The sequence below is a fragment of the Glycine max genome, chromosome 8 (genome assembly GCF_000004515.6).
Source record: "Glycine max cultivar Williams 82 chromosome 8, Glycine_max_v4.0, whole genome shotgun sequence".
Lineage (NCBI taxonomy): Eukaryota > Viridiplantae > Streptophyta > Magnoliopsida > Fabales > Fabaceae > Glycine > Glycine max.
The window spans coordinates 41,927,039-41,947,222 of NC_038244.2; the positions used below are offsets into that span (position 1 = coordinate 41,927,039).

General features: G+C 33.0%; 3 protein-coding genes across 3 annotated transcripts; 1 reads left to right on the top strand and 2 right to left on the bottom strand.

Annotated features, from left to right (window-relative positions):
- The first annotated feature begins 2,069 nt into the window (after window positions 1–2,069).
- LOC100810472 (NAC domain-containing protein 42-like) lies at window positions 2,070–8,365 on the top strand. The gene is made up of 3 exons (NM_001255881.2): window positions 2,070–2,297; window positions 3,038–3,324; window positions 7,688–8,365. The coding sequence occupies exons 1-3, from the start codon at window positions 2,105–2,107 to the stop codon at window positions 8,120–8,122; spliced, it is 915 nt and encodes a 304-aa protein (NP_001242810.2). The 5' UTR covers window positions 2,070–2,104; the 3' UTR covers window positions 8,123–8,365.
- Window positions 8,366–12,083: 3,718 nt separating this feature from the next.
- LOC102665192 (uncharacterized) lies at window positions 12,084–14,429 on the bottom strand. Its single transcript, XM_006586505.1, has one exon. It carries the CDS (start codon window positions 14,427–14,429, stop codon window positions 12,084–12,086), a length of 2,346 nt encoding a protein of 781 aa, XP_006586568.1.
- An 845-nt stretch (window positions 14,430–15,274) lies between these two features.
- On the bottom strand, window positions 15,275–19,975 carry LOC100778745 (putative GDSL esterase/lipase). The gene is made up of 3 exons (NM_001255944.3): window positions 19,554–19,975; window positions 17,991–18,483; window positions 15,275–15,654 (listed from the first exon to the last, which is right to left on the bottom strand). The coding sequence occupies exons 1-3, from the start codon at window positions 19,923–19,925 to the stop codon at window positions 15,467–15,469; spliced, it is 1,053 nt and encodes a 350-aa protein (NP_001242873.2). The 5' UTR covers window positions 19,926–19,975; the 3' UTR covers window positions 15,275–15,466.
- Between the last annotated feature and the right edge of the window lie 209 nt (window positions 19,976–20,184).

A 20,184-nucleotide genomic window follows, 5' to 3' on the forward strand; every position in this document is an offset into this window, starting at 1 on the left:
ATATATATATATATATATATATATATCATTTTTATTACATTTATTCTTTTTTCTCTATTTTTTAACTCTTTCTTTCTAATATAGTTCCATGACTTCCATCTATATCCATTTCAAAATGGGATTGACATTGAAAATTATCCATTTTTCCTGATAATGGTAGCAATTATCGAAACTTGACTATTAAATTATAATAATAACTAAACTGCTGCCCACTCTAATCACATGCTTTTCATAGGCGACTTATACCTAATTAATTTTGCTACTGTTGGCTTCTCGTTCAACAGCATGAGAGCAGTGTCCTTTTCACGATGTACCGTTAATAAAATTTAAATTCTTACGTATATAACCTACCCTTATTATAAAATTCATGTTGCCACTATCAAAATGTTTACCAATAATGTGTTTAGTTGCACATTCGAAAAGATTGACCTGCGTCTATGAAGCAAATTATATTAGGTTTTGTGTCAATTTTATGAATAAGACATAAAAATTTCTCAAAATGTGTTTATCCTGACATTCACATCTAGACTTTGGAATAACCTATTTATATAGCTTGTTTGCAAATTAGATGCGTAGTTCTCTTTTAAGTAGCAAGAAATTGCATCATATCCTGTTCATTTTTATCGTATGTTACGGCATAATTTTTTTATCAATAAATGTTGGTGTATTAGAATGTTAGTTTTATTAATAAAATTCACTACTACAACTTTTAATAACATTTTTTATATAATACTTAATAGAAATATTACTAAATTTTTTTGTAACATTGAAAAATATTATCAAATATAAATAAATATTATTAATACATTTTAGTGATATTTTATCAAATATTATATATAATTTATGTCGCTAAAATCTTTAGTGACACGGAGGTTACACATAATATTTAATAAAATATTATAAAAACATATTAATAATATTTATTCATATATTTGATAACATTTAAAAAATGTTACTAAAAATTACATTTGTTTTATTGATTATTATAACAAAGTTACTTATTAGAGTGCTTCTTGACTTTAACTGTGTTTCAAATTTGATAATGTTCAAATTTCTCGGACATGATTTATAAATTACCAAGTAATTAAAGTTCAATATTCTTTTTCTAATTGGTATATTAAAATTGATCCTGCAACTTGTTGAGGCAATGAAAACTCACTATGTTCATATCTTTCTAAATATTATTACGGTAAACCAAAATCACTTGAGGAAAATGCTATGCATGCAACAATGGATAGCTCAAACGCTCAAAGAATAAAACTATACAAAATAAAACAAAATTGTTTGGATTCTTAAAAAACTGCAAAGAGGCCCAATAAAAAACTCCGCGTACTATGATTAACATGACTCAACTAGAATAACTAATACCACCAGAAGTTAACATTGATTACTATATTCATCAGAGGGACAACATATATAGTCTTTATAGGCTGTTTGGTCGATCACTACTGATGCATGAATCCTTTTATTAAAGTAAGCCTTCAATTTTGTTTAATTTAATTTTTTGAGATAAAGCCCAGGAAATTTTTCTACAACAGTATTGATGTCTTTGAAATATTATTTGACTTTTCCCCTCAATTGACAGTGCTGTTTATATATATTTATTCCATTCATATGTCCAAAAGTCAAAATGGTGCCCCCCTCTGCTTGACTTTCCAATATGTTGAGGCAATGAAAACTCACTATGTTTAAAAAATTCTAATGTCACTCGCTTTTCACCATAAATATGGTTAATTAACCATGATGGTACATAGGGAGGACCTCCATGTGCATATGCATCACCCCATGCCACACCCTAGCCCTAGAAAAATCCAAATGTCTTGTAGTGTGGCTCATAATTATAAACTTGTCAGCATTGGAACCAACTTTCTTTCTCTTTACGGATACATATATATGATCTCATATTCGAAATGTTTGACTTGACCCCAGTTGCCAATATTCAACACAAACAAAGAAACCAAAAAATATCTCAAAAAATGTATATAAATATGTGGGGAAGTGGATAACTATTTTCACATCATTAGATTCCACCCTTCCGTTTTATAAGAAGTACTTTGGCGTGGTTTGGAAAGAAATATTGCAAATAATATCAAGAAAAGAAAAAATGAATGCTAAGGTACATAGCTCTGATGATACCAAGAAGGATGAAGAAGTTGTGCTTCCTGGATTTAGATTCCATCCCACAGATGAAGAGCTTGTTGGGTTTTATTTGCAGAGAAAGGTGGACAAGAAGCCTCTAAAAATTGAACTCATCAAACAGGTTGATATCTACAAATATGATCCATGGGATCTTCCAAGTAAGATCTGCTTCCACTATAAATTCCACTTGTAATTAAGTACTTAATGGCACATATGGTGGAATATATATATATATATATATATATATATATATATATATATAAGTATGTTGTTATCCTTCTGTTAAACGTTTGTTGATAAGATTGATTCAAATAATTAAAGGAGTTGAGTGTTATTTGATGAAGATGAATTGATGTAATTGAATGAAACGATGAGATCGATAAGCTAAATTAAAGAGCATGTAATATTGTTTTTGATTCAACTTTTTTAAGAAATATTTTTTTTTTCTTTATCATAAAAGAACATTTAAAAAACAATGTTTTTCTTGAGATATAAAGCTTTCCTAAACATACGCCTAAACTTCTATTCAATCCTAATTACCATTCAATCATGAAACAAAAAGACTATACTCAAAACCAAAGAATTTTAATTCAATTAATTGAACTGTAAATTATTATAATTTTTTATATTTGTTTTCCATTTCTAATGATAAAAAAATAAGACTATACAGTCTACACTCAAATATATAGTTCTTGATGTTCATCAGTTGTTATTTAATTTTTTTGGAAAGTCTCCATGTTTTGTTATAGGAAAGGAAGATAAAGACTTGGTATGCTAGCTAGAAGCCAGTATATTACATATAACCCTACTTTGAATTTTGATGATACATAAATATATGTAATCAATACATGAATACTGAATTTGTTATTTATTTTTGTGTGGCAATTAATGCATGAAGAGGTGAATTCATTTGGGGAGAAAGAGTGGTATTTTTTCTGCATAAGAGGGAGGAAGTACAGGAACAGCGTGAGGCCAAACAGGGTAACTAGGTCAGGGTTCTGGAAGGCCACAGGGATTGACAAGTCCATATATTGCGTGAAAGAGCCACATGAATGCATTGGCCTCAAGAAGTCATTGGTCTACTATCGTGGAAGTGCTGGCAAAGGCACCAAAACTGATTGGATGATGCATGAGTTTCGCCTTCCACCCAATGCAAAATCCAACCCCAATGACCTTCAAGAAGCTGTAAGTCAATTCATCATATGATCGTTTCATAGTTCTTGTTTATAATAAGATCATATATACAATTAATGTGTTTAAAGTATATTTCTTTACCAGGCATATTAATTAAGTGAGATGTCAGAAAAATTAAGAATATAATAAGATGTATACACTGACGGTATAAATTTCTTTATACTATCAATCAATTAAACATTGTTGTGTATGTTAAATAAGTTAAGTTTTGTCATAACTATGTTAAAATTAATCTTAAGCACTTAATAAAACCATATATAATTGAATTTAGCTTTAATTAAAATAACTTTTGGTCATATACATGCATCATTGTATGCATGGCTAAAACTGACTTCTTCCTACTTCCTAGTAGTATTTTACTTTTATTTTTTCCCTTTTCTATATTAAAAATTTGGAAAGGCACACACCGTCTAGAACCATATATATAGGACTAATATAGGGAGAGCATGCATATTTTAATGATAACAAATGCTGAGATTCTTGGTCGGAGATGTTCATATTCAAGTCGCTGAAAGCTTACTAGAGTGTGTTCAAATTATTCTAAATATAGGTAGCACGATCATACCCGTTTTATGCAGGAAAATTATAAACGAACGCACACAATTTCCACTTGTTAATTAATTTGCCTACATAAGTAAATAACCACATAGTGTATCATTAATTCTTTATTTAAAAGAAGATTTGACTTTGTCCTTCACAGGAATTATTGGATATTTGGATACATGTCGTATACATACGTGGAAACAATTGATGTCCACATGTGTGATCAAATAGTAAAAGTTTGTATTTTCTTTCCATTTTTCTTCTTCTGAAATTTATGATAACGTGTGAATGAAGTTAAAATTTCTAAACTATCATTCATATAGATTAAACAAGTCTATTTATTCAACTATAATAATCTAAGACGTGATATTTTCTAAATTATCATTATAGTCCATATTAACTTTCCTATAATAACAATTATAATTAATTAAAATTTTCACATTATAATTAATCACAATTAAATAGTAGCATGAAAATAGTTAAACTATATTCCACAAGTCATTTCAATTAGTTTATAATTTTTTATTAGTTAAAATTTATTTAACTATTAGATAAACAATTATTTTTGGAGTTTCTAATGTTTTTTTTTCAAATTCTATTTAATGGAACGTTTTTTTTAAATACTAACTTTCAAATTATAAATTTTATATTTTATTCTTAAAATATTTATTAACTTACCTTATTACCCGTTTTAAATAAAATATAATTTTATTAGTTTTTCTCTCTCATTCTTTTTGCTTATTTTTTTATTACATTATATATTTTAATCATTATACTATTGACAATATTTAACTTATTATTTCAACGTTATACTTACCAGATTGACAGGGATAAATATTATATTTATTTTATTTTTTAAATAATTTTATATTAGACGATTTATTTTAACCATATGAAAAGATGTAATAAAATAATTTATCTATAAATAAAATATTGTAAGAATTTAAAATTAATTATAAACTAAAATTACAACACCAAAAAAATATTTTTATCTATAAAATAAAATAAAATTATAAAATATTACTAAATATGTTTATTTATTTTATTTTACATTTAGTAATTACTTTAATAAATAATTTTATTAAATACTTATAATTTAATAAATTAACTTAAAATTTTTCAGTTATCAATTAGTTTTTCACATTCTATATAGTTAGTCTTGTTGAACTTAGTAAATAGATAAGTAAAATTAGACTCTTAATGTAAATATTATTTCATTTTATGATGGTCTTATAATTGATTGGAATACTACTTAATTATACTCCATAGTAAAATTCTTTATTTTTATAAAAGAAATAAAAACTATGGATTTCCATAAATTTGATTTCATATAGTCATAAGTCATAACATGTATAGGTTTGCTTTGATCAAGTTATTTAAGTAATAATAAAAATTAACAAAATGAATCGAATCTGATTTGACTAAGAACCGGATATTTAACCTGTTATGGTTTAATCTCATGATTACATTCACTATAAGATCACTTTGAATCAATTAAAAGCAATCAAAATTCGGTTGGACAGATATTCGTTGAACCAATTCATTATTAATTTGCAAAAACAAAAGAAAAAAAATACTCATTTCTTTTATCATTTGATTCGGTCAGTTAAAATAAATGTTTGAGCCATATCTGGACCACTTCGATCTAGGTTTCCTATCTAGTTTGTTTTTATACAACAATATTGGGTTAGTCAAAGATATTACATTCAAAATTTAATTTTCTTTTGTAAGAGTATTTAAGGTTTGGATAGAAATAAATTAGATGATGTTGAGGGTCTATGAGCCAAATTGCAATAGGTCTAACTTAACTTATGTAGTCAGTTAAGCTAAAATATTGTTTGATTCAACTTTTTATAATTCTCTATACTCTTCCAACTAGGTTTTATAGAAAGTAAAAACATTACTTTTATTTTAGAACATTTTCATTAAAAATAATTTTATTCATATATTTTTTTTAAATTGTACTTGACTACTTGGTTTGCATTCTCCATTTAAGAAAAAGAAAAACTTTAAAAAAATCAAATCAATAAATTGAGCCTAGTAAGCCTTTAATTTAAATTAATAAATAATGTTTACTTCATTAACTTTTTTATTGTAGTATCTTGATCTTATATTCATGCATCATTTATATAGCTAGAACTAAATTAAAACTTGCTTTATTCAACAAAAAATAAAAATAAAACTTGTTTTAAGTACCAAAAAAAATTAAAACTTTCTTGTATCTTTTATCGACAAATATTATTCATTATTAGTATGTTATGTAAGTGAGAAGATTCAAATCCATCACCTTTTTATCATTTCAACTCTTATGTTCCTCCCCACTACCACTAAATCATCTTATGACTCCCAAAAAAACTATTAAAACTTGCTTAGTTGCTTGATGCTATATATATGCAGTATCTTGAACTAAATTTACTTGTTTTAAGTTATCTTGAACTAAATTTACTTCATTAACTTTTTATTGTAGTATCTTGATCTTATATTCCTTCCTCATTTATATAGCTAGAACTAAATTAAAACTTGTTTTATTAAAAAAAAACTTGTTTTAAGTAGCAAAAAATTAAAACTTTCTTTTTATCGACAAATATTATTCATTACTAGTATGTTATGTAAGTGATAAGATTCAAATCCATCACCTTCTTATCATTTCAACTCTTATGTCCCTCCCCACTACCACTAAATCATCTTATGACTCCCAAAAAAAAAAAAAACTTGCTTAGTTGCTTGATGCTATATATATGTAGTATATTGAAATTTTTATTTTGAATGATGCCATTTATATAAAAAGCCACAAAATAAAAAAAAAATACATGGGAATAAGTATTAGGAGAAAAAACACGATTTTGCAATAGTAAAATGCATATGATCATTTATATAGAATGTATGAAAATAAGACACAGGAGTAGGAATTTTTCTGGTAGATTGCTTCCCGTGTACTTTAATTAAGTTTAAGGGTCTCTCTTGTGGTTTTCAACGTGAAATTCATTAATTGCATTTAATTCTTTTACGGTCTAACATAATGAACTTTACAGATATAGCCAAGTCAATCCCGTTGAATACTGACATTTTGGTTGAATGTAATTGTCATGATTTACAAAACACATGCAATCCCCCTTTATTATCATCAATAGTAATACTATTAAGCATGACCCAGTCTCTCGGAATGAGTCTTGAATTTTTTTTCATGATCTTGTTACACAAAAATTTTGTGTATACTTTTCAAAAAATAATTACATCCACCTTTTTCTTATAGACATTAAATAAGTGCGGTCTTATCAAAATTTATTAGAATGAGAGAAATATACACAAAATTTTCGTATAACAAGAGATCACTGAAAATTTTCAAAATCTGTACCCCCAAAGTTCCTCTCTACAAGCAACCATTAAAGTGTTGAAATTAAAATTGTTAAACATACACCCTATTTTTTAGAAGAAATATTAAGTGATTGATCTGACTCTATCATGATCCAAATTAATATTCATGTGATATGCAATTAAGTATTATTAATTTTGTTTATAAATTAAAAAAACTGAATATATCATTTAAACAATTAAGTATGAATTATTAACATGTGGTGGTTTGAGATTATTTAATAATTTATTTATTTATTTTTGAATTGTACTATAGGATGAAGAAAGATTTATAGAGAGATAAAAAAAGAGAAAAAAGTTAATAAATGCAATAAATAATATGATGGACAGTAATAGGGAGAAAAATAAAAATAAAAAAATGGGGAAAAAGTAAGTTATAGATGAAGTTAAATACATGAATATAATTAATAACTCTAGAATGTCATTTATGTGTTTGCAGGAGGTGTGGACACTGTGCAGGATATTCAAACGCATCCCATCTTTCAAAAAGTACACTCCAAATTTGAAAGACTCAACACCAGTCACCAAACCAAACCCTGTGAATTCCAACACATCCACCTTAAATTCTGACAATTGCGAGCCATATTTGATCTGCAGAGACCCTATGGTGATGCAACAAATCGAAAGAAAACCAGTTATTGGACAAGTTGATGAAAAGAAACACATGTTTCTGGGCCAGTTTGGTCCACTACCCCATCATCTTCAGGCCCCATCAACTACCCCTTACCCAAATTTTTGGGACCAGAATAATGTTGAGGATTATACATTTGCCAATGAGAATTGGGATGACCTAAGATCTGTGGTTCAGTTTGCAATTGATCCATCCACGGTGTTTGATTGTACAGGAACATATATTCCACCCTACTTTTCTTAGGGCTGGAATGAGTAACTTCGGTAGATATATGTTATATATATATAATGTATGAACATATATAGAGGTTATAGTTGTCATTATTCTTACAGTTTTTTAATTTCTTGTATTAACACATATATGTTGAAATTTTCTGGTTTTACTATGTTTTGTTGTAAAACCTAATATTAACTTGTATCTTGTCATTTATATCCCTTTTCCATTGATTGAGTCAATAAATACGTTATACCTTGATTTATCAATTTAGTTTACCTGACTATTATCTTTGAAGAATAGGCATGATGATATAATTCATCACAATTGTTTTTTTTTGCTTTCGATCTTGAATTATTTTCTCATATGATAGACCTTAAAAATTGAAACATATATGGTTGAACACAATTATACAAAAAAGAATTTATATAACACATTAAAACATAAGTATCACAAATAAAAATTTGAGAAAATGATACTCACCACAAGGTTTGTCAAAGAGGACTAAAAATTGCACTTCACCCCATTAACAAAGATTAATCATCGTTAAGTATTTGGAAAAAAAAATCGATTGTATTAATTGTTGAATACTTATATACAGCATGGCAAAAATATTTTAAAGATATATAATCTTGTGTATTTTTTTCTTACAATATAAATTAATATGGATATAATAAATTATGATTGGTCACTTAAATAGACAGACATAAAAAATGGATGAAATTTATTAGGTTGTTGAAACCCACTTTGATAAAATCTATGGATTGGGCTTTAAATTTTAAAATTGAATCAATGGGAGCTATTTGGACACAGTTAGGCGCACCTAGCAAAATTGTTGGTATATAGTAATTTCATTTTTTTTTCAATTTTACCTTTTTATGTCCTTTCGTATGAGAAGATCTGTGGATCTCATACGGATCAACTCATACGGATCAAGATGATCCGTATAAGTCCAATTCAAAAGTTTTTTTTTAAATTTTTTTTAAAATTATCTGTGATGAATTAATTTAAAATTAATTGTCCAAACAAAAATCAAACATGTGACTTTCAGATTATTAGCACAATGCTCTAACCAACTGAACTAATGAGTCAATTACATTAATAAATTTTGTGACAAAATTTATTATTTAATAGTAAATTTAAATAATATATTAAATTTTTTAATAGTAATTGATCATGTTCATGATTCTAAACTTCACTGCATTGAAAATTTCTAGAATACCCATGGTTGTTTGTTGCTATTCCTATTATATGTAGAAATCAATGGTTTTCTTGTTGTGTTAAGCATCACTGGGGAAACTTGTCTCCTAAATCTCAAAAGCTTCCATTTTTTGTTACTAGCATGGATGAAGAATGTTATCTACTATCCTATGCATCAATAGATCTTGCGGGAAATTCCTCTTCGAACAAGTTTAGAGGTCAATTGCTGAAACTCGGGCTTGGGAAAGATGATTCACAAATTGCAAATAGTCGTTTGTGTTTACTAATAAAGGGACGAATTTATGCTGCTATTTTTGTTAGTGGTCACTAAGTTGAAAACACTTATTTTTAAATGTGTGTTTAGTGTGACAGTGATGAATTTAGGACCCTAAATCAAGTGTTAGGGTTCGCGACGGCGCAGCAAGAGTGAGGTTAGTGAGTGAGAGAATGAGGAAAGAATAATGGCCCAAATTCGAGGAAGGGCTTCCTCTTGAGTTCCTCAGAACTATATGAGATTATTCTTATCCTATAACAAGACTTTAGCAGCTTTATATACTGCTATGATACAACCATGAATTAACTAACGATCCTAACGGATTCGTGTAAACGTAACTGCCCTAACTAACTAATATGCACGTGCTCTATAGCTGTTTAATGGGCACATGTTATTTGTGGGTTACAAGCTACTGTGTTGCAGTTACTAACTAACATAATCTTGCAAATATCTGGGTTTGGTTGTTACGCGGACTGGCCTTATCGTGGTGCGGGGTTTGTCTTCAATGGAGGTAGCATGGTTGCTAACAATACCACCCTTCGCGGACACCACCTTGTCCTCAAGGTGGTACGTTGCTTGCAATTCCTTCCATGGTTCCCAGGATGTGTCCTCCAGGGGTTGGCCAGCCCATTGGACGAGAACCATCTGAGTTGGAGGGGACGTTGAGTCATCAAACTTGGTGTCGAGGATGCAGAGAGGTCGTGGGATAGGTTTATGTCCATGGAGTTGCAAAGGCCAGGAGGCGGTGGTCGAAGGTGGCTCGTCGTGGTAAGGACATAACAAAGAGCAGTGAAAGACCGGATGAATCCGTGCTTCATCGGGGAGATCGAGTCGATACGCAACTGCTCCCACTCTTGCTAAGATCTTGAAGGGTCCAAAGTAGCGTTTGGATAGCTTGGAATGGGTGGCACCGGTGACTGAACGTTGGCGCGCCGGGTGAAGTTTAACATAGACCCACTGTCCTTCAGAAAATGTGACTGCTTCACGTTTAGTATCCGCGTATTTTTTCATGGATTCCTGAGCCTTCTGTAGTGTTTTCAGCAGTTTAGCGTGTATAGCTTGGCGCAAAGTAACCAGTGACTCCACAACTTCATTGTTTGTTGATCCAGGGATATAATGTGATATCGCAGGTGGTGGTTTACCATATATGACTTCGAATGGGGTTAATCCTGAGCTGGAGTGCAATGAAGTGTTATAACTCCATTCCGCGAGGGACAAATAGCGGAACCAAGTGGATGGTTGGGAGCTCACGAAGCATCGAAGGTATTGTTCAAGGACTCGGTTCATCACTTCAGTCTGTCCATCAGACTGTGGGTGGTACGCCGTGCTGAGGCGGAGGCGAGTGCCGGAGAGGCGAAACAATTCCTTCCAAAAGGTGTTGAGGAACACAGGGTCCCTATCGGAGACGATGCTCCTAGGGAACCCATGGTGTTTGCAAACTATATCGAGGAACACCATAGCAACCTTGAAAGCTGAGAATCCCGTGGGTAATGTTGCCAGATGCACCCCCTTGGAGAACCGATCGGCGACAACGAATATAACGGTGAAGCCATGAGAAGGGGGAAGATGGGTTATGAAGTCCATGGAGATATCTTCCCATACCCCCGTCGGAGCTGGCAATGGTTGAAGAAGACCAGCCATGCGCTTGGTGCTAGACTTATGTTGTTGACATACCTTACACTCACGAATGAACTTCTTAACGTCATGCCGTAAACCTTCCCAAAAGAAGCTGGATTCCAAGCAATGTGTGGTTTTCGCAATTCCTAAATGGCCCCCCAACGGTGTAGTGTGAAACTCTAATAACAAGGAGGGAATATAGGGGTTGGTTTTATTCAGCCAAAGGCGACCGTTAAACAACAGGTGACCCTCTCGAAGATGGTAATGGGGATATGCTGAAGGATCCCTTTGAATGTTGCGTACAAGCTCCTGGAAGATAGGATCAGCTTCGAGTTCGCGTTGGATGTCACGCAGAAAATCCAGTTGTGGCACTGAAAGGAGAAGCAACTGATCGGAATCAGGAGGTGTTCGTGAGAGTGCATCTGCCATGACGTTCGTCGGACCCACCTTGTATTGGATGGTGTAGTCAAATCCCAGCAGCTTGGAGAGGTAATAATGTTATTCTGGGGTTTGAATTACCTGCAATAGGAGTTCCCAGAGGCTCTTGTGATCTGTGAGGATCGTAAACGGACGGCCAAGGAGATATTGACGCCAATTGCGAACGACAACGATAATTGCGTGGAGTTCCTTGACATAGGTAGAAGCATGTAGTAGTCGCGGTGTGAAGTTTTTACTAAAGAATGCGAGTGGATGTCCCTGCTGCATAAGCACAGCTCCCATGGTGGAGCCGGACGCGTCTGTTTCGATTGTAAAGGGGTCGTTGAAGTTAGGTAGAGCTAGCACCGGGGCGGAGGTCATGGCTGATTTGAGGTGATCAAAAGCAGCCTGTGATTCAGTGGTCCATTGAAATGAGTCTTTACACAAGAGGCGAGTGAGTGGAGATGCAATTGCTGCATACTTCTAAATGAACTTCCGGTAAAAACTGGTAAGACCCAGGAATGCGCGAAGCTCTTTGGCGGATGTCGGAATCGGCCATTGCGTGATAGCTTGGAGTTTGGAGGGTTCAGGGGTTACACCCTTGCCGAAAACTATGTGTCCAAGATATTCTAATTGATTCTGGGCAAACAAGCATTTCGTCTTCTTCAAAAAATACTGGCCGTGAAGGAGAGCCTGGAAGATTAACTCCAAGTGTTGAATGGGAGCAGATAAAGAACTATTGTAGACGAGTATATTGTCGAAAAATACTGCCGCGAAACGTCGCAGGAACGGTGCTAGGAGAAGGTTCATTGCTGCCTGGAACGTGGAAGGCGCATTACACAAACCGAAGGGTATAACGAGGTATTTGTAGTGCCCTTGGTGCGTTCGAAAAGTTGTCTTCTCAATATCAGCTTCGTGCATAAGGATTTGGTGGAATCCTTGCTTGAGACCAAGCTTGGAAAACCATGAGGCGTTACCTAACTCGTCCAACAACTCGTCAATGGTGGGGATTAGGAAGCGGTCACGAACCGTTACGGCGTTAAGGGATCTGTAATCCACGCACATCCGCCAAGTTCCGTCCTTCTTCTTCACCAAGAGGACTGGGGACGAGTATGGGCTAGTGCTCATTCGAATCAGGCCGGCGGAGAGCAATTCGGAGACTTGCTTCTCTATTTCTGTCTTCTGAAAGTACGGGTACCGGTATGGCCGTACATTTACCGGTGCGGTTGAGGGTAAGAGGGTGATGTGGTGGGTAACCTCATGCAAGGGTGGTAAGCGCGTTGGGGTCTGGAAGAGCCTCTCGTATTGAGTGATGAGTCTTGCAACAGGTTCCGGTAAAGGGGAAGGATGGCCTACGGTGTGGTTTGGTGAAGTATCAGGAAAAACACATAGATGAAATAGGGCAAAAGTGGAACCTGTGCGAACCAAGCGCTTTACTTGGGTTGTGGAGGCAGGTTCAAGTCCAGATGCTACGTCTGCTTGCAAAGAGACGTCCTGGCCCAAGTGCGAAAACCTCATTATGAAGGAGGAATAATCAGTGGTGATCGGCCCAAACTGCTTTAACCAGTCAATGCCGAGCACAACATCCGCCCCACTGATCTGAAGTAGGTGGAAAGTAACTGGAAAAGAATGACCCTGTATGGTCAATAGAGTGTCAACACAACGTTGATTGCAATCTAGCATGGACCCGTTACCAACTAAGACTCGGAGGGGTGGTGTGTTTTCGACGGGGAGGTGGAGGAACTGCGCAATCCTTGTTTGAAGGAAGTTGTGAGTGCTTCGACTGTCAATGAGCACGGTGATACGAGCGTTCCTTACGGTGCCGTAAACTCTAAATGTTTCCGATGATGAGAGGCCGGACATGGCATGGAGGCTAACGTGAGGGAAGCTTGTATCGGGAACCTTCTCTGGCTCGCCTTCGTTAGCTTCTAGAATGGAAATAGTTGTATCTAAGCTCGGGTCACCGTCATCTGAAGGAGAGGTATCCGCCACGAGTAAGAGAATGCGTCCCTTACATCGGTGGTTAGGACTCCATTTGTCATCACAATTGTAGCAAAGTCCTTTTTCCCGGCGAAACGCCATGTCTTCCGGCGTGCGTTGAACATAAGGAGTCTTAGATTTAGGGTTGAGGTTAGTGGAAGAGTTGGATGGAAGTGGTTGGGACGATTGTGGAGGTGGAGTGCGCTTGTCACGAAGCTTCTCCTCTTGGAGCTTAGCAAGAGCAGTGGCCTGTAATAAGGAGATTGGCTGGAGAGCCAATACCTCGCGGCGGAGCTCTGGATTTAATCCAGAGATGAAACAGCTAAGTAGAAATGGTGGAGGGAGACCTATCACACGATTCGCCAACCTCTCAAATTCGGTTAAGTAATCATTCACCGAACCTCGTTGAACGAGTTTGAACAAAGCCCCCTTGGGATCGTCGTAGAACGTAGGTGCAAATCGTGACTCGAGCGCTTGAAGAAATCCTTGCCACGACGTGATGAGGCCGTTGGTAAACATCCATTGATACCAACTAAGGGCTGCACCGTCAAGAGGATACGACGTGTTCTGATACTGGAAGAGCTGATTCATCTTGAATATCCATCCAAGAGGATCACGGCCATCGAAACATGGAATATCAAGTTTAACAGAGTTACGGTGGTGGTTAGAGCTGTTTGAAGGAGGTTGGTTTTGGTGATGATCTCGAAGTTTGAGGTGGTCTAAGATTGAATCTACCTTCCTTGAAAGGTCTGTGTATCGCTCATTGAGGTTGGCTTGGCTGTTGGTGAGGCGCGCAATGGCATCTTCAAGACGGTCTGTGGTAGTTTTCCGTGTTCCATGATCAGCCATGGCAATGGCTTCAACGGAGGTCGGACCAATTTGTTAGGGTTCGCGACGGCGCTGCAAGAGTGAGGTTAGTGAGTGAGAGAAAAGAGAGAGAGAATGAGGAAAGAATAATGGCCCAAATTCGAGGAAGGGCTTCCTCCTGAGTTCCTCAGAACTATATGAGATTATTCTTATCCTATAACAAGACTTTAGCAGCTTTATATACTGCTATGATACAAGCATGAATTAACTAACGATCCTAACGGATTCGCGTAAACGTAACTGCCCTAACTAACTAATACGCACGTGCTATATAGCTGTTTAATGGGCACATGTTATTTGTGGGTTACAAGCTACTCTGTTGCAGTTACTAACTAACATAATCTTGCAAATATCTGGGTTTGGTTGTTACGCGGACTGGCCTTATCGTGGTGCGAGGTTTGTCTTCAATGGAGGTAGCATGGTTGCTAACATCAAGAGAGATAATTTATTTAAAAAATAAAATTAATAATTATTATAACGAAAAGTTAAAAAAATTAAAGACAGAGAATTCAAATATATAAATTAGGGAGAATAAAATATACACATTAAAGATATTTAATGTAATTTTTTTAAACGAGGGATGTAAGTACACTTCCTCATTCATATATGGATCCGGCACAATATGATGGTTAAAATCCTTAGAAAGTGTTAGTGTCATTTGAAATTTAATGAAGATATAACAGGAGACAAAATTCTAGATTTTTAAAAGTTGGAATAAAATGTGTCCAAAAATTCGTTGTAGGCATGAATTGTGAAGTTCGAATGAGCGATCAAGAATAATTGATTAGTGAACTGCTGAATACAATAGAATCACCCAAGAAAATTTTCCAAGTCACTCTTATGTAATCATATAAAATAATTACGTACATATGCCATTATTATTTTCCATATATTGTTGTATTGACGCCACTTCGACGACATACAATGTTATATACTTAGTATATCAATGTTTACATGATTATGTTTTGCCATTTGCTAGATAAAATCACACAGCAGAGTTACTATACTATAATATTCAATCAACGAAACTTTGCTAGATATTTTTCAATTAAATGACTTGAGACTATCTGACTTGTTTTTTCTGATGGATGGAATGCATCCCAAAATACATACTTATTTGCATCTTCACATGTAAATTTTGGATCGCACAGGAAACCCATCTCAAATCTCCCTGTTCCACAGCATCCCGTATCTGCTACCTCAAAACCTGCAAATTAAAAAATAATGTGCATAGTGATAAATTATTAAGATTGATACTCCTTTTATTAAGTATTATTCTAACTTTTTTACCCAACTTAAAAAAATTACTAATAAATAAATGAAAAGAACAATAATTCTGTAAAATTGATCTTATCATTATTAATTTGTTTATGAATCAATAATATTATTAAAAATATAAAAAATAATTAATATTACACTAAAAAATAAAACGATACTCATTTTAGAAGTTAATTTTATTTTTTACATGATATTTATCATGAGTATTTCTTTTAGCATTACAACAACTCCACCTAATTGAATGCTCAATTTGAAATATGCTTCAGCTCAAACTATGAGTATAAGGATTAAATGGAGGTGAATTTAGGTTATCGATGTTGTTCTTGTATCTTAGTTTAAGTCAAATTAGATTTTGAAATACTTGGTAATTAATAAAGTACCCGTCGAGGATGAACGGACATCTAACATGTTCAAATCAAAACATATTCTTTGGACATATTCACATATGTCGAACAGTACATCTCGACTTTCAGCATATGCAAACAATGAACATCATTCGATCATAATTATCATCACTAAATCCACTTAAGGTTAATCACTCAATTAGAGGTATTTAAATAGGATTAATAAGAATATTATTTAACTGGTAATCATGATATGATATAACCATAGACCTTACACCCAACAATGTTAGTATAAAAGGGGTGAACTCCTCCCCCCCCCCACACACACTAAAAGGGCTGATTCATTTTCACATATTCATTACATATCATTGATAGTTTTCCTAGTCGAACCCTCACTTGAGCATTGGAATATTTTTTGCAAGTACTCTTTTCTTCGCTTTGCCGAATACTCACGCACTCGAGACTTTGACAAGAAACATCAAACAGATGATCCTTCGACTCAATAAATCTTTTGGCATAATAAGAGATCCTTTGGCAAAAGAACATATTTGTGACTAGAACATATATAATATCTATAGTTTGATATAGCTTTTCAAGAAAAATAACTTTGCTTTTTCACTCTCTTAAAATAATCACTATGTGAGGAGTAACTATTTCGTTAATGTTATGCTTCTCTCGAGTGTTAATGAAATAGTTAAATCTTACATTTTTCATGATTTGTTTATTTTATTATTCTGTCGAAAAATTCTGTGAAAAGTGATTAAAAGAATAAAAAAATAAGCATAAGTGCAAAATCTAAATGTATTGCATTAAAACGACACTGCAAACAATAACTTTCCTTCAATATAGCTATTAGGGGGTGATGATAATTGATAGGTGGGTCAATTGGACCACCTCAATCCAGCTCAAGTAAAAATATGCATGTTGGAATGTGTTGATGAACTTGATTGGGTAGGATTTATATTAACACAATTCATTTGGGTCAAGTATGAGTTTAACAATCTCATATGCGACTCAAGTTGACTATAAAAAAATTTAAAAATAAAATCAACACTCAATATTACCCGATAAAAATAGAAATACTTTATGTGATTTAGAAGATGTACTTCATTTTTTTTAAAAAATGTGCTTCGTAGAGTATTTTTAACTTTTGAAACATGGTATCAATTGTTTTTCAATTTCATAATGCTTGGAGAAACCCAATTTCCATCATAACCAGCATTCTTGACAAGACTAATAATAATAAATGCTTGAGATAACCAAACCATCGATTGCCTTTTTTTCTTTTTTACTTTCACAAATTTACAATAGTGGGATGGAAATTATATGATCTCCATTAACTTCTAATTATTAAATTCCTATCCATAAAATAGTTTATTTTTCATAAGAAATTATTATTAACTTTTTTTTTACATTTTTAAATATTAAAAAAAATCTTCCCTAAAAAATGTTTAAAAATTTAAATATACATTAGATGTTTAAAAAATGTAAATTTTACTAATAATTGTTTATTGGACAAGATAACTATTTTTAAACAAGCAGGTTAAAGTTTTTAAATTTTTTTAACAAACAACTTTTTTCTTAAAAGGTTCTTTTAATTTATGTTAAAAAAATTATATTTTTATAAACTCTTATTTTTAATTTTAACTTAAAAAAAACCTTTAAGTAAAAAAAAGGTAAAGAGAACTATATATAGATGAAATTGCTTTTACTTTTAATTTTTGCACGACAATTATTAAGAAATGGAGGGAGTAATAAATTGCTTTGCATTATTTGTGCTATTGCTATTAGAAGTTAAAGAGAACTATATAATAAATGAAATTTCAAGCAAGGGGAAAGGAATCTACTACTACTTGAGTGGAAAAAAATCAGATACTACTAGTATATAGTATGAGCAATTAATGGACATATATAAACTTACCAAAACGAGAAGGGTGTTTAACGATTTGCAGTATGATATCATAAGCATTTGCATCAACCAATTGAAGTCCAGGGAGGTCCTTGTTGAGCTTTGTCACCAACCACCCCAACTTTCCATTGAACTCCAAGGCCAAATTATTGTATTCCTCAACACAATTATGGTACTCCAAAATGTTTGTTGCTCTCTCCAGTGGCAGACACCCCATAGGAGGCAACCCAGTCAGAGAAATTTTCCTTGCCCCAAGGCCATAAATTTCCTTGAAGAAGCTCTCAGCAAGCCCTAGGAGGAAGTCCTCATATTGCTGAACAATAGGGAATTCACACCTTCTTTCAGGGAGTGTGTAGTAGTTCTCAAGGAAGTCATTGGTCCCTATGCTGACCAAATATAAAGCCTCTCTTATTATTTCATTGGCCTTCTCATCCCCAAGATGTGCCCTCAGTTTCTTTTGGTACTCCTTGTAGTACTCAATTTCTTTCCATAGAGGTATCACATCCTGCAAAATTCAAATTGAGGATATTAATTGGATGAGGACTTGTGGTCCTTGAGGATATATAATAATTTTAGCTGAGCTTATTAGCATATTAATTAGCTAATGTCAGTTAAAGAAAAAAGTATACTTGCACTAAAATACTTTTTGCCTGTCAGTATTTGTTTATATTAATTAGTTTGTTATCTTGATTATTTCAATTATCTCCATTACTTTAAATTGATTCTTAATTCCGTACGTTAATTATGTGTTCGACAATGTTAATTTTGATAAACATTCATCTAGTCTAATGTGACATATCTTTCACAGTTTGAGGCATGTTATAAGTTAGTCAAACTAGTATAGTAAACTAATGAATGGCTCAACAATTGATCTAATATAAACACTTTTAAAAAATTAAAGTGAAAATTTTAAACTTAAAAAATAAATTAAAACCCAAAAAATATAATAAAAAATCAAAAATATATTTTAGTACCAAATTAATATATTATCTCTGTACAAGTACCTTTATGTAGGCAGTCAGATAATATCTTGGACTTAATTAAACAGTTATCAGAAAAGGTAAGTTTTGTCTTGTTTATGAAAATATTTCCTTTTTTGTTTTTCCAAATAATTATAAAAATATCATATTTTTTTTTACTTTATTTTTATTTTCAAATGCTTATACACACAGACAAAAATAAAATCAACAAAATTTTATTTTCAACATTTTTAATATATCTTTAAAAATAATATAAATTGACATTTTTTATAGTAGCTTGTAAAATTAGGAAATAGAAAAATAAAAATCCATTTTTTGCAATCCAAGTAGATCCTAAAGTCTTTTTTGGAAAGAAAAAAAAACTATGATATTGTTCACGCCTAAAAAAACCTTAAAATGAAATGGATTGAGACAGAGTTAAGAGAGATAGGATGAAAGAAATTAAGAAAAATATAGAAAGTAATAAATGTGAATTGCATAGAAAGTAAATAGAATGAAAAGGAAACAAAAGAGAAATAAATGTATGTTTATAATTTTTTCATAAAAGAAAAATGCATCTCAAGATCGAGTGACTACTTGAAATTAAAATACTTACAGCAACCCTTGCAGTAGCATTGTCAAATCCAGTTCCAGCAGAAGCAAAGCACACCCCAGAGGCAAAATCAGATATGTTATAAGCTGGATCCAAGTATGCAGGAACTGATTGCTTAATGCCAAAGGCCTCAGAGATGAAGTCAGGGGCAATGCGTCCATTGGAGAATCTCCCAGTAGGGTTTCCATTGAAAAAGTCACGACCATAAGGCTCAAAGTTGCTCCTTGCAATGGTTGGAATGAAGTTGTTGTTACCTGAGTCCACAGAGGAGTCTCCAAACACTATTATTGAAGGAACTTTGGCACTTCTTGATGTGGAAAAATGCACCAAGATTTCAATAATGAAGAGCCATAGAGCATACCCTTTTCCTCCCATATTATTATTTCTAGCTATCAATTGGGTATTATTGGGTGGTGAAGATGGCTAGAGGGCATGTGATAGATACCAGTGCTATTTATGGGAAGAAGCTGTTGTGTGTTTAGTGTGCACTTTTTGGTCAGCTCATGTTACTTTGAAAGTGATCAATAACAAAATGGAGATAAAAATTAATTAATTAGGTGGCAGCTAGGTTTAGCAATTAAGGATATTTGTAGTGCATTATAGTAGTGGTACCTTGCAACCTCCAAGCATTATT

Coding starts and splice junctions, on each gene's coding strand:
- LOC100810472 (NM_001255881.2), top strand. CDS start 2,105: ATGAATGCTAAGGTACATAGCTCTGATGATACCAAGAAGGATGAAGAA. Junction 2,298..3,037: donor TGATCCATGGGATCTTCCAA/GTAAGATCTGCT, acceptor TAATGCATGAAG/AGGTGAATTCATTTGGGGAG. Junction 3,325..7,687: donor CCAATGACCTTCAAGAAGCT/GTAAGTCAATTC, acceptor ATGTGTTTGCAG/GAGGTGTGGACACTGTGCAG.
- LOC102665192 (XM_006586505.1), bottom strand. CDS start 14,429: ATGGCTGATCATGGAACACGGAAAACTACCACAGACCGTCTTGAAGAT.
- LOC100778745 (NM_001255944.3), bottom strand. CDS start 19,925: ATGGGAGGAAAAGGGTATGCTCTATGGCTCTTCATTATTGAAATCTTG. Junction 18,484..19,553: donor ATGCTACTGCAAGGGTTGCT/GTAAGTATTTTA, acceptor TGAATTTTGCAG/GATGTGATACCTCTATGGAA. Junction 15,655..17,990: donor TAAACACCCTTCTCGTTTTG/GTAAGTTTATAT, acceptor TTTAATTTGCAG/GTTTTGAGGTAGCAGATACG.